Source organism: Lolium rigidum, chromosome 3, assembly GCF_022539505.1.
Source record: "Lolium rigidum isolate FL_2022 chromosome 3, APGP_CSIRO_Lrig_0.1, whole genome shotgun sequence".
Classification (NCBI taxonomy): domain Eukaryota; kingdom Viridiplantae; phylum Streptophyta; class Magnoliopsida; order Poales; family Poaceae; genus Lolium; species Lolium rigidum.
The window spans coordinates 23,584,641-23,599,375 of record NC_061510.1 but is presented as its reverse complement, the minus strand read 5'-3'; the positions used below and the strand labels follow the sequence as shown (position 1 = coordinate 23,599,375).

The window sequence follows — 14,735 nt, the reverse complement described above, 5'->3', positions numbered from 1 at the left end:
TCGATAATTTCTTATGTTCCATGCCACATTATTGATGATATCTACATGTTTTATACACGTTATATGTCGTATTTATGTATTTTCCGGCACTAACCTATTAACGAGATGCCGAAGAGCCGCTTGCCATGTTCATCGTTTTTGGTTTCAGAAATCCTACAAAGGAAATATTCTCGGAATTGGACGAAATCAACGCCTAGGGTCCTATTTTTGCACGAAGCTTCCGAAGACCGAGGGGAAAGGAAGTGGGGCCACGAGGCGCCGCCACAACAGGGCGGCGCGGCCCGAGTCTTGGCCGCGCGGCCCTGGTGTGTGGGGCCCTCGTGTGGCCCCCGCGTTGCCCTTCCGCCTACTTAAAGCCTTCGTCGCGAAACCCCCAGCACCGAGAGCCACGATACGGAAAACCTTACCGAGACGCCGCCGCCGCCAATCCCATCTCGGGGATTCTCGGAGATCGCCTCCGCACCCTCGCCGGGAGAGGGGAATCATCTCCCGGAGGACTCTTCACCGCCATGATCGCCTCCGGAGTGATGAGTGAGTAGTTCACCCTCGGACTATGGGTCCATAGCAGTAGCTAGATGGTCGTCTTCTCCTTATGTGCTTCATTGTCGGATCTTGTGAGCTGCCTAACATGATCAAGATCATCTATCTCGTAATTCTATATGTTGTGTTTGTCGGGATCCGATGGATAGAGAATACTATGTTATGTTGATTATCAATCTATTACCTATGTGTTGTTTATGATCTTGCATGCTCTCCGTTATTAGTAGAGGCTCGGCCAAGTTTTTACTCTTAACTCCAAGAGGGAGTATTTATGCTCGATAGTGGGTTCATGCCTCCATTAAATCTGGGACAAGGACGTAAAGTTCTAAGGTTGTGGATGTGCCGTTGCCACTAGGGATAAAACATTGATGCTATGTCCGAGGATGTAGTTATTGATTACATTACGCACCATACTTAATGCAATTGTCTCGTTGTTTGCAACTTAATACTGGAAGGGGTTCGGATGATAACCCGAAGGTGGACTTTTTAGGCATAGATGCATGCCGGATAGCGGTCTATGTACTTTGTCGTAATGCCCAATTAAATCTCACAATACTCATCGTATCATGTATGTGCATTGTCATGCCCTCTCTATTTGTCAATTGCCCGACCGTAATTTGTTCACCCAACATGCTATTTATCTTATGGGAGAGACACCTCTAGTGAACCGTGGACCCCGGTCCATTCTTTTACATCGAATACAATCTACCGCAATACTTGTTTTATCGTTTTCTCGCAAACACTCATCATCCACACTATACATCTAATCCTTTGTTACAGCAAGCCGGTGAGATTGACAACCTCACCGTTTCGTTGGGGCAAAGTACTTTGGTTGTGTTGTGCAGTTCCACGTTGGCGCCGGAATCCCTGGTGTTGCGCCGCACTACATCCCGCCGCCATCAACCTTCAACGTGCTTCTTGGCTCCTCCTGGTTCGATAAACCTTGGTTTCTTTCTGAGGGAAAACTTGCTACTGTCTGCATCACACCTTCCTCTTGGGGTTCCCAACGGACGTGTGCTGTACACGCCATCAGGCGCCTCCTGCGGTCGGCCGTCATGAGGGAGCGCCGGTCCATCTCCTTCTCCCAATCCTCCTGCGACATGGTCGCCGGCTTCTCCTTCGGCGCGACGGTGCGCATGTTTGGCGGCGCCTTTGTCGGCGCCTTCGCAGCCTTCACCGTAGGTTTTCTCTTCGGTGCCATGGCGCGGCGGCGAGGGGTTTTCGGGTTGGAGGCTGGATGGGAGATGGAGCGGCTGGCGGGAGAAATGACCGGCGGAGGGGACGGGGTTTTGGGGGAGAAGATGTATATTTTGTCGGCGTGTGGCTGACAGGCGGCTCCCACGCCCAAAATGTTCAGCCTCGCGAGGCGCCGGCGCGCCCGATTCGAGCCCTTGGCGAATGGACCAGCACGGGGTTGCCGGCGCTTCAATTGGGCTCGAAAAAGCGCCGGTGCCGTTTGGGGCGCGCCAGTGCGAGCCCATTCACACCTAGATGGCATGCAGGTCTACCACAAGATTTATGAGTTCACCCTTTTACTAATGAACTCCAATAACAGTAAAATCACCCCACTACAGTAGGTTTTTTCACGGAAAGAGAGCTATCTGTTAGAAGAGCATTTCAGACTTAAAATTTGTCCCTTCGTTCTGAAATACTATGCATTTTAGACTTACAATTTGTTTTGAAATACTCTACATACTATCTTTTAGCTAACAAAAATATGGAAAACAAAGTGGTCCTCCTTTATCTATTGTATGTTACTATTTTTAATGTAGTTTGGATTGATTGTTTACCAATTTAAGTAGTATTAATAAATACACTACTAATTTGTCTGATTTTTCTGGAATGTAGACCAAAAGAAAACGGAGGGAGTATTTATGTATCTTTGATGATGCATCCTTATTTATAAGATGAATTTGTGGTTGACTTTGAGATATTTATGGATGGGCATTTTTTACTCCATTCTTGGTTGTGACAAATTTATATATGCATATAATAAGATGGTGGATTCTTTGTTAGTTGGTTGTGAGATATTTACACTGTTCTTGATTCTCACTACAACAGGGAAGATTTGCCATAGGACGCCGTTATTTTTGGGCATTTGCTGAAACATACCACCCGATTATGTTTTTGCTAGGTAGCACTACAATTTTGTGACACATTTGCCAGAACACAGCACCTGGCTAAAAATGAAAAGTTTTGCTCTTTGTCTTCAAAACCAGTCATCCGATGCAAAAGTGCAAAACTCCTCTTCCGCTTTTAGTTATGTGATGTGTTCTGGCAAATGTGCCACAAAATTGTAATGGTACCTGGCAAAGACACAATCGAGCGGTGTGTTTTAACAAATGCTATAAAATAACGGCGTCATGTAGCAAATTTTCCCTAGATAGAATAATTGCAAGGGTGGTATGCATTATATGGAGTGCATTAGATGGAGTGGACTGAGAGATTTTATTAGCTCCATGACAAAAAAAAAGGATAAAAACACTTGTTCATGTTTAATTTTTTGGAAGAACTTTTATTTCAGAAAATATCGAGATACCTTGTATACGCCAGATGACATCAAGCACATTGCAAGAGAGCATATCAAAAATTCAAGATTACTTATGCAAACATAGTAGAATCCTCGTCATTTTATGTACATCGGTAATTGTATACGCTACTATTTTAGTACCTCATATAGAGTATTCAAGATGTCAACATATTATGACTCATTATAACTTGCAATACACACCTGACCATGAAAAAAACGGTGAAGAGCCATGCAAGTGGTTCAATTTAGACTCTATACTAGATGTTTTTGTAAATATGCCTACCAAATCATACACTAGAAATCGCCATTAAAATATCCATTAGACCACACAATGTAAAGTTCTTTCAAGTAATACATATATTAGTAGTTTATTAGTTGTAAGGAGTAATTCAAGAGCAAACATATGCTACATAGTACAACTTTAACTTAGTGTAACACTAGTATATTTGTCGGTGATAAACATTAACAATGAGCATTATAACTAATAATTAGTAACATTCCTTTATGGTTAATTATGCCTAATAAATAATATAATGTTATACTCGTTCAATCTGTAGCATGGTAAATGTAAGTTCTAAAAAATATAAAAGTTAAGTACAAATTGCATTTATTGTAATTCAGTAACGAGTGCATTGGAGACTACCCTTGAGAATAAGGATTCAATCACCATAGCAGCCCGATGCATGCAGTTATGTGCTGCAACTAGAAGGTTGAACAGCAAAATTGGTTGGATAGGAGAAGCACATGCAGACAATGGATAGGGCCGATGCGGCCGGTGAGGTCCCTCTAGTATTTAAACACGCGGTTCCATGATTTTTGATCATGTGAGAGATTATGGAGGACCTTGTTGGTGATGTCCGACAAAATCTCTATCCATGGAGCCCAGCGTGGCGACATTGGTTCTGAGAGCATTTACCAAATAGTTTAGGTCTATGAAGCCATAAAGGATGAAGATAATTACCTTCCTAAGCGTATTGGCGATGACCCAAAAATTTAGTCCCTTTTCTCCGCCGCCAGGGATGGCTTGCTTATGCGTGGGATTTGCGATCTGTGAACAATGTGTTCATTTGATTCAGTTAGTTGCTATTTGATTATTGAAACTAATCGACTCCTTCTCTAATCTGAATTATGTATGCATTTCTGAATTGCTGGGATTTAAGATGGGAAGAACGAGTTCAGCTGCTATTCTGCTTCCGTGACTGAGTTGTTCGCTCCTTTTCTGATTCAAGTCCCTTCATATCTCAATATGATTTTTCTCTTATAAAAAGATGGAAAACGAACTTCTAACACCGAAGCTGGAATAGTTCAGTTTGCCCGAGAGTTGAGGTTCGAGCGAGACTCTTCCATGCTATTTTTTTTATGATCAAATTTTATTGTGTTTATCATGTGTCCGTGTACCCTCGTTTAAAACATAGTTACTATTTTTCGTAGGGGTTTTCTAGGAATGAGAGGAACATTTTCCCTTTCTCAATATGTGCATGTACATTCTCCTTAGAACGGAAATTGATTTTGAGCTGCTTTGTAAAATGCACGGATATTACAGCGAAATTTCTTTGTTACTCCGGCAGATATAGATGCAAAAATGAACAACAAACAGAAATCCATATATAAACAAGTGACAACATCATCCTACTTCACCGGATACGCCACGGCTCCCCATCCTACCTCACCGGAAGTGTCACCTACCTCACCGACGGCGTCGTCTCCCGCGATGACGGAGTCACCTTCCACACCATCGGCTACATCTTCCTCACCGTTGCCGGTTCTGTCACCTCCCCTGGCCTCTACGCCGACGACGCCCTGTGTGTCGCTTTCACAGCGGCATAGGGGGCGGTTGTTCAGCCGCCACCCACTCCTGTACCGTCGAGTGAATGCCATGGTGGGTATGTCACTCCGGTTAGGAGGAGTGGGAGGTTTGGTGTGGATGCGGGTGGTGGGACAGTGACGGACGAGGATACCATGCAGAAGGCGATGCGCAGTAAGGCGGTGAAAAACCTCGACTTCGATGGTATGATTTCTACTCATAAGTCTAAATCGTTTTTATCTTTTTCATCACCTGTTATTTCTTCTAGACTTAATGGTTTAGGAGTTAGTCTTGGTAGTTCTGAAAAGGAGATATCTGTTTCAACTAGAGTCTTGAAGCATATGGAATTTGATCGTGTCACGGTTATTCCAAAAGCTTCGACTAGGTTGGACTCCACTTACTTGGATGAGGATGAAGCGATTGCCACATCAGATGGTCAACTTCTTTCTCATCTAGTTGGTGAAGTGTCAGAGGTGGGTTTGGATGAGGACGACATGTACTCTTTATATGACTTAAAGGCATCTCGTCGGAAATCCAAATCTCCCTCTAGCAAAAAACCGCGGAAACGGTCAAAAATTCCCAAATATCCAATTGTTTCCCAATGAATGGCATGTTCGCGAATAGCAGAGGTCTTGGTGACTTGGCTAAACACTTACATTTTGCCGACTGCATTAGAGATCATAATTTGGATTTTTTGGCTATTTCTGAGACGGGGCGACGGGATTTCTCGCAAAGTCTTCTGAACGGTATATCCGGTGGTATAGACTTTACTTGGATATCATGTCCGCCCCGTGGGCGCTCCGGGGGGATCCTACTCAGTGTCAAAACAGATTCTATGGAAGTGTTAGCACATTCGGTTGGGGAATACCATATCAAATTCCACATCCGTAATAGAGCTGACAATTTCATATGGAGTCTTGTAGCCGTGTATGGTGCTGCCCAGGAAGCTCATAAGGCCGCCTTCCTACGCAAGTTGGTGAATCTAGCAAAGGAAAACCCTCACCCTATTCTCATAGGGGGGGATTTTAATTTGCTGAGATTTCCATGCGAGAAGAGCAAAGGTAGTTTTGACAATCATTGGCTTTTCCTGTTCAATGCGGTCATAGACAGCTTGGATTTGAGGGAGGTGTCAATGACCGCGGACAATTTACTTGGGCTAACAATCTTCCAGAGCCAACATATGAAAAGCTAGATCCCGTACTAATGGATACCGACTGGGAATTGAAATTTCCAATGGTGACGGTACGTGCGCTAGAACGTATTGTTGGGTTCTCGGATCATGCTCCCATATTATTATCCACTGGTTTACCTAGACCTCCGAATAACCGCCGTTTCAAATTTGAACTCGGTTGGATGAATCGAGAAGGTTTTCAAACCATGGTTAAAAAGGTATGGGATAGGCCGGTTGTGGGTGTGTCTCCGATACAGAGGTGGAATAACAAAATGCGTGCGGTACGCAAACACCTCTGTGGTTGGGCACGACATACAACTGGCATTCTTAGAAAAGAAAAACAGCGACTCTCATCTATTACAGATGACCTCGAAGCTAAAGCAGAAGTTAGACCGCTTTCCGCACAAGAGATTGAGCAAAAAAGCCAATCAAACGCGGAAATCGCAAAACTTCTGCGCGAAGAGGAGCTGAAATGGTACCAACGATCTAAGGCCCAATTTATTCTGGAAGGAGATTCGAATACAAGGTACTTCCATTGTGTGGCCAATGGCAGGCACATGAAGAAGCTTATTCGTACTCTCGTTCAGGATGAGGGTACGATTGAGGGTCATGAGCAGCTAAAGTCGTTTATTACAAGTTATTACAAAGGGCTTTTTGGTGCTCCAGAGGAAAGCAATTTCTCGTTGGATGAGACAAGAACGGAAGATATCCCCCAAGTCTCTCAAGCGGAGAATAATTTTCTCACTTCGCCTTACTCTGAGGAGGAAGTAAGAAAAGCTGCCTTCCAAATGGAGCATAATAAAGCCACTGGCCCTGATGGTTTCCCAGCTGAATTTTATCAATCTTTCTGGGATGTCATCAAGGCTGATTTGCTGGCTCTTTTTACGGATCTACATGTTGGGCAACTAGAGCTTTTTAGGCTCAACTTTGGTGAAATTATCTTATTGCCCAAGGTTAATGAGGCAGAAAGGATTCAACAATACCGTCCTATTTTTCTTCTTAATGTGAGCTTTAAAATATTCACTAAAGTTGCCACGATCCGATTAAATTCGGTGGCAGATCATGTGATTAGGCCCTCTCAAACAGCTTTTATGCAAGGACGGAATATTCGGATGGGGTTGTAGTCCTCCATGAAACTGTTCATGAATTGCATAGAAAGAAGTTGAATGGCGTCATTTTAAAGATCGACTTCGAAAAAGCATATGATAAGGTCAAGTGGTCCTTTTTGCAACAAACTCTCAGAATGAAAGGTTTCTCTGATGAGTGGTGTGCGTTAATCAATAGTTTTATCTCAGGAGGAAGTGTTGCCATTAAAGTCAATGATGACGTGGGCAAATACTTCCAGACTAAGAAAGGACTAAGACAGGGAGATCCATTATCGCCAGTGCTATTTAATATAGTGGCTGATATGCTTGCTGTCTTGATTGAACGTGAAAAGTCTGAGGGCCAGATTGAAGGGGTTATTCCTCACCTGGTTGATGGAGGTTTATCCATTCTTCAATATGCCGATGATACAATTCTTTTTATGGATCATGACATAGACAAGGCTCGGAACCTGAAGTTAATTCTTTCTGCGTTCGAGCTTTTGTCTGGTCTGAAAAAAAAATTCCATAAGAGTGAATTGTTTTGATTTGGTGAGGCCCAAGATCATGTTACAGAGTATACTGAACTTTTCGGCTGCGGCCAAGGCCAATTTCCAATTAGGTACTTGGGAATTCCGATTCACTATCGGAGACTTACCAATGCTGAGTGGAAATTGGTTGAGGAAAGACTTCAGATTAGATTAAGTAGTTGGAAAGGTAAATTGCTGTCCTTAGGAGGAAGATTAGTTCTCATAAATGCGGTACTGAGTAATATGGTACTATATATGATTTATTTCTTCCAACTTCCCAGAGGAGTCTTAAAACGGTTGGATTATTTCCGATCAAGATTCTTCTGGCAAGGGGACTGCGAGAAGTGTAAAAATCGGCTGGCTAAATGGAGTGTGCTGTGTCGGCCCAAAGATCATGGAGGACTTGGTATTCAAGACCTCCAGGTCAAAAATAGGGCACTTCTCGGTAAATGGTTGTATAAACTACTTACCGAAGAGGGCATATGGCAAACACTCCTCAAGAGGAAGTATATTGGCTCAAAGGCTTTATCTCGAGGTTATTTGGAAACCAGGAGATTCACATTTTTGGGCTGGTCTTATGGAAACAAAGAAGTTTTTCTTTTCATATGGATCTTTCTCTATTAAGGATGGATCGGAAATTCGTTCTACGGGAGGATATATGGTTGGGTAACACCACGCTCCGAGAACGAGTATCCGGCATTGTACAATATAGTGCGCCACAAAAGCGATACTATCGCTAAGGTGTTGGAAGACTTCCCACCAAATGTGGATTTTAGAAGAAGTCTCATCGGTCCCAGACAAACCTCGTGGCAGGAATTGTTACAACGTCTTGAGTTAGTTCAACTGATGCAGGGACCGGATGAATTTCGTTGGAACCTTACCGGGAATAGTACATTCTCAGTGGCTTCCATGTACAATGCTTTAATTCAGCCAGAACTCCCGGTCGATAATAATTCAAAGATTTGGAAGATGAAGATACCGCTGAGAACAAAAGTCTTTGCATGATATCTTCGTCGGGGGGTAATCCTTACTAAAGATAATCTTGCCAAACGCAACTGACATGGAAGTAAAAAGTGTGTATTCTGTCATCAAGACGAGATAATTAACCACTTATTCTTCCAATGTAAGTTAGCTAGGTCTATATGGTCAGCCGTCCAAATAGGGTCTACCTTATACCCACCACGTAGTGTTGTCAATTTATTTGGCAACTGGCTCAATGGTGTGGATGTTAGATTTAAACGTCTTATTAGGATGGGAGCGATTGCAATTATCTGGTCGCTATGGCTATGTAGAAATGACAAGATTTTCAATAATATTTCTTCTTCTTTTCTGCAGGTCATCTACCGATGCATGGCTTTGCTCCGCTCATGGATACCGTTGCAGCGTGTCGAGCACCGGGACCTCTTTACGGAGGTGTCTTCACGGTTGGAGAATACGGCGAGGGATATTTTCTCCCAACATGGGTGGCAGCGTGACCTTCGGCTAGATCCTCCTAGCTAGGCTTTGTTTCTGTCTTTTGAACCTTATTTATCCATTTGAACACCTTTCTGGTTTTGTAACGAATTTGTGTGCGGCTGTGTGCATCTTAGTTATGCAGAGGCCGGGTCTATTGCGCAAGTAATAAAGTGCCCATTTTCGAAAAAAAACAAGTGACAACAGACTGATTGGTACACACAGAAATCCCGTGTTTGTTTGTCTTAAAACAACACATGAGATTCTTTAAGAAACACAACAGTACGAAACCAGGACGCAGGATTAAAACTCAAAAAAAAAAAAACCAGGACTAGGTTTCTACTTCCCAGCAAGCAAGCCTCGCAAAGCTTCCTCAATAATGGAAATCTCACTCAACATCACATGCACACGGTACAGTTCGCCCATGTGCTGCAACCACCACGGAGCCACGCACTCAAGAACACACAATTAAAAACTTCTTGATGAGTTCCTGAAAACAGCAGAAACCACTGTCATTAACAGGAGCAGTTGGTGTCAACTTACACAGCATAATGTGCCCAATTAAACTAGTGCAGATGTACTAAACAAAGCTGAATGTAGAGTGTCGAGGCATTACCACTGAGGAGAGCGAGGAAGAGGAGAGGCTCTTCTTCCTGACATCATCAGTCGAGAACCCTTGTCCACAGCCCAGCTTGCGGCTCAGCATCATGAGCTCCTCCAGCGTGAACGCGCTCCTCGGAGGACTCCGGGGCTTGTTTTGCTGATGATCATCGTCGTTGGCAACCTCCCAGCTCTGCTCCGAGGGAGCCCGGGGGAACTGAGACTCCCGGGCTGAAGTGTTCCCACTGGAGTTGCTGTAGTCTTCTGAGTCTGAAAACGAGTACCAAGTGCCACGACGACTCGACCCGTCCATGTATTCTGCTATACCGGATGCCTTGCTGTCGTCAGGAAACCCGAATGCTTCCAGATCAAACCCCAGCGTGTACTCTTCCTCGCCTTCGGCCACAAAAGGGTTCAGTGAGTAGGGAGATGCTGAGAAACCGGCATGATGATCAGACGGCACATGAAGAGAAGATGCATCTTGTAGTTGTAGAGGCTTCCCGGGCTTCTCTTCCCACTGGAACGGCACACTGACAACGAGCTTGAGCGGGGATGGACATGATGAGAAGACTGGCGGCGCTGGCTTGGACATCACCCAGTCCCTTTTCGGCGCGCCAGGCTTCACCTCCCAGAGAAATGGCACTGAAATATGCTGCTTGGCGCGCTCCCTTGGGTTGAATTCAGGCAGCTCAAACTCATTGGCCATTTGGTCTGTTGATTGGGAATGATATTTGGCTTGTTGGAAATCCTGCACGTAATGCTGGTATATGTAGGAGACATATTGTGGGTTAGATGAGCTGCCCCTGCATCAAAATGTTTGTTCAACTGTTCCTTTTGCTGCACCTGCAACTACAAGCTTGATAGTACAACATTAGACAGTAACAACTCCTCTTTAGCTTCCATAAATAAAGTAGCTCAGACCATGAAGAAAATGGCTCTTAATCAGAACGGTCGCTGTTGGAATATTTGCACTTTGCATTGATCTAGTACTTGACTACTACTTGGTACCAAAAACTACGAAGACAGTATCCTAAAAATGGATTAGTAGTTTGACCAAAATAGCGAATTATTCAGCAAACAAATCTAAAAATAATACTATTTCATAATGAGCAGACAAATCTAAATACATTTACAAAGGAGCTGGAGCCGCAATAAAGAATAAAAGAAGAATGTGATCTTCATCTTTATAAAAGAACAGAAAACGCTTTGGCTGTTTTAACATCCTATCCCCTGCTACTATGTTCCAGATAGCAGAACATCAAGAATTAGTTCTAACAGATTCCAAGAACTGCACCACCTCCGACATGCTTGGTCGGCTTGATGGTGTGTTGGAAGTGCATACCAGGCCTAATTTGAGCACTTGGACCAACTCAGCTTCAATGAAACCCCTCAGTCTCCGGTCAAAGCAGACCGATTTAGACCCCTCCTCCAGTATCTCTCTAACATAATCATGCAAAACCACCGCTTCAGCAGCCCCGGGGCTGTCCACTGGCTTCCGCCCTGTCACGATCTCAAGCAATACCACCCCAAAGCTAAATACATCGCTCTTATCGTTGTATCTCAAGCTCGAGGATGCTAGCTCCGGGGCAATGTACCCAGTGGCAGCATGAAATCGACTCAGTTCAAAGCTACCCAGAATAGGCAACAGCTTTCCAAATCCATAATCAGACAACTTGGCTTCATATTCTTCATCCAACATAATGTTGGAGGACTTGATGTTGAGATGCAAGACTTGTGGCCGGCAATCATGGTGAAGATATGCAAGTGCACGCGCCGTTCCGAGTGCAATGTTGAATCTTCTCTCCCAGGAGAGCTCACCTCCATCATCTCTGCTTCTGCTTCTACGACGGTTCCCATGGAGGTGGTCATACAAGCTCCCTTTGGTCATGAACTCTGACAGAATCAACTGCATCGACGACGACCAGTAGTAACCTTGGAAAATTACCAGATTGGGGTGGTTAAGGTTGCCGAGCTGGCCCATCTCATGCTCAAACTCATCCTGGTTTGTCACCCTTCCAAGTGTCTCCAATTTCTTCACAGCAATGGACGAACCGTTCTCGAAGGTGGCCTTGTACACCGTCCCGACTGACCCTCCACCAACAAGACAGTCTTTGTCAACCAGTGCCTTAGTTCCTGTCTCCCAATCTTCATACCGTGAAGGCAAGCTCTTGGTGAAAAGCACCAACTTCCCGATGATGGCATTCTGGCCCGGAGACCCCATCGGTGTGCTCTCAGAGACCAGCACCGCCTCCTCCTCCTTCCCTTCCCGCTCCTCCCTGCTCCTCCTTGTATAGGCCTTAATGTTCATAGCACAAACAATGCATATCCCGACAAGTATAAGGGCTGCAGCGACAATGACGATTATGACAGCGACAGACAATCGTCTTGGCGGCCGATGTGCACCACCGCACAGATTGTTCAATGGCAATCCGCATAGCAACGGGTTTCCCATGAAGGCTGTGAACCCGAAATTCTGCAAGAGCGGGACCGAGGGGATGGCGCCGGAGAGGCTGTTGAAGGACACGTTGAAATGTGTCAGCTTAGAGAGGTTCCCAAGGTCTGGGGAGATTTGCCCGGTCAGTCGGTTCTCCGAGAGGTCCAGGAGATCAAGGTGTGTGAGCTGGGCAAGCGTCACCGGGATGGCACCGTCGAGTTGGTTCCGGTGGAGATCGAGCGTCCTGAGGTAAGTCAGGTTGTTGAGCGTGTCCGGGATCGCTCCTTGCAACTTGTTGCCAGACAAATTCCTGCAATAGTTCAATTTAGTCAGTCATACTCATACATGGAAGCATTGCCCTACAAAGGGATTGGACAGTTAAACTGAGCACTACCACTGAAGAACACTCACAGGTCAAGCAGGAACTTGCAATTGCTCAGGGACCCCGGAATGTCTCCGGTGATAGCAAGGCCGGCAAGGTCGAGCGTGACGAGCATCTCGATTCCTCCAAGCTCGGCGGGAATCGAGCCGGTAATGCCCGCATTGCCGGCGAGCCTGAGCTCGGAGAGCGACCGCATTGTCCCGAACACCGGCGGTATGTCGCCGGCGAGATCATTCGCCCCCAAATCCAGCACCCGGAGGCTGGCGCAGTTCGCCAGGCTCCCCGGAACCGGGCCGGAGAGCCGGTTCCCCGACGCGTCGAAGTAGGAGAACTTGCTGCCGCAGGTTGTGATGTCGGGGATTCGGCCGTCGAAGGCGTTGGAGGAGACGTTGAAGTAGGTGATGTTGGCGAGGGCGAGGAGGGAGAAGGGCGCGGGCCCGGAGAAGCGGTTGCCGGCGAGGTCGAGCAGGCCGATGCTCTGGCAGGAGGTGAGTTTGGCTGACACCTCGCCGGAGAGCGCGTTGCTGCGGACGGAGACGTAGCTGAGCTCGGGCGGCGCGCAGAGGCGGTCCGGGAGGGCGCCGGAGAGGCGGTTGTAGGAGAGGTCGAAGCCCGCGAGGCGGGGGCAGGCGGCGAGGGCTGGAGGGACGGGGCCGGTGAGCGCGTTGTGGGCGAGGGAGACGTAGCGGAGGCGCGGGCAGGGGGCGAAGAGCGCCGGCGGGATCTCGCCGGAGAAGGCGTTGCGGGAGAGGTCGAGCAGGCGGAGCCACGGGAAGGCGCCGAGGAAGGCCGGGATCTCGCCGGACAGCGCGTTGCGGCTGAGGTTGAGCTTGTGGAGCGTCGGGGCGAGGGCGGAGAAGGCGGCGGGGATGCCGCCGGTGAGAGCGTTGCCGAAGAGGGAGAGGGATTCGAGGGCCGGCAGGCGGGCCAGGGAGGGGGAGAGTGGGCCGGCGAGGCTGGCACCGTGGAGGCGGAGGCGCTGGACCGCGCCGGTGGAGGGGTCGCAGGTGATTCCTGCGTAGTCCAAGCAGGGGTCGGCGGTTGGCGTCCAGGAGGCGAGCACCGCGTCCGGGTCCGCCGTGATGGCCGATTTGAAGTCCAGCAGGAGCCGCCGCTCGGCCGCCGTGGCCGCGCCCGCGCCCGGCCAATGCAGCGCTGCCAGAAGCGCCACGGCCAGAGCCAGCGGCGGCAGCGCGAGGGATCGCCGGCTGGGGCTCATGGCGGCATTAGCTGGGCAGTGGCTGGCAGGCAGTGGCAAAGTATAGTGGCCGGTGAGTGAGTGAGTAGGTGGCGGTGGGTGGCGCGCTTAAATGTGCGGGCGCCACGACAAACTGCCACTTCGCTCGCCCGCTCGGGAACGGCGGCAACTGGCTTCCCCTAGTTGTTGGCTTGACGTCGGTCGTGCTGGCGCGCGGTGCCGGAGGTTAGAGGAAAAATAGTGAAATCCAGGCGAAAACGGCCGTGCTTTCGGGGTCAAACCGGAGGTAGATGGGAATGATGATGGGGAAGATCGGTTTAGGAAAAGGAGCACGCCGGTGCGCGTGTGGCCCATTGCCCTCCTCCAGTCCAGGCAGGCGCAACTGCAAAGCGCAGGCAGGTTTGGGTGGGGAGGAGGTGGGTGGCGCATGGGCGAGGGGCAGAGAGGTGGTGGCCGGTGGGCAGGGGAGAATCTCCGGCTCGCTGGCGATCGGCGGCAGCCAAGCTCGGTCGCTGTCTACAAAGCTGTTCCCGCCTTCCCGTGCGAGTTTCTGCGTCGGATCTCACCGCGGCCGCCGCTCGCATCCACGGACACAGGACGAAGCACGGTACACACACATTCACCACGCCACGGTCGGCCACGCGTGTACCTGCCTGCCGCGGTTAAGTGGTTGCGTCGTACTCGTACTGCTCGTGTACGCCGATCTGAAAATCGTCAAGCGTCAGTGCCCACACGGCTCCGCAAGGGCGCTTCTGCTACTTGCCTAGTTGCTGCTGTGCACTGTGCGGACGGGGAATTTAACCCTAGGTTTTAGGGCAGGGGCTCACACGCAAATTGCGGTTCAAATATGCTTCGTATGCTTCTGGATGTACACTGCGCGGTCAGTGCGCATCCGCGCCCTTTCCACACGGCCCACCAGGGACGTGATGCTTGGCCTTCAGCGCGGCAGAACTGACGGGGGGCTTGCGCTGGTTGCCCCGTTGCAGCAACTTCAATTACAGGAGCATTGAAG

At 47.9% G+C, this 14,735-nt stretch overlaps 2 protein-coding genes across 2 annotated transcripts; both read right to left on the bottom strand.

Moving 5' to 3' along the window:
* Positions 1-9,563: 9,563 nt before the first annotated feature.
* On the bottom strand, positions 9,564-10,415 carry LOC124702637. Its single transcript, XM_047234798.1, has 2 exons — positions 9,726-10,415; positions 9,564-9,599 (listed from the first exon to the last, which is right to left on the bottom strand). The coding sequence occupies exons 1-2, from the start codon at positions 10,413-10,415 to the stop codon at positions 9,564-9,566; spliced, it is 726 nt and encodes a 241-aa protein (XP_047090754.1).
* A 450-nt stretch (positions 10,416-10,865) lies between these two features.
* Positions 10,866-13,744, bottom strand: LOC124694508 (probable LRR receptor-like serine/threonine-protein kinase At1g12460). Its single transcript, XM_047227492.1, has 3 exons — positions 12,914-13,744; positions 12,555-12,856; positions 10,866-12,453 (listed from the first exon to the last, which is right to left on the bottom strand). Exons 1-3 carry the CDS (start codon positions 13,742-13,744, stop codon positions 10,968-10,970), a joined length of 2,619 nt encoding a protein of 872 aa, XP_047083448.1. The 3' UTR covers positions 10,866-10,967.
* Between the last annotated feature and the right edge of the window lie 991 nt (positions 13,745-14,735).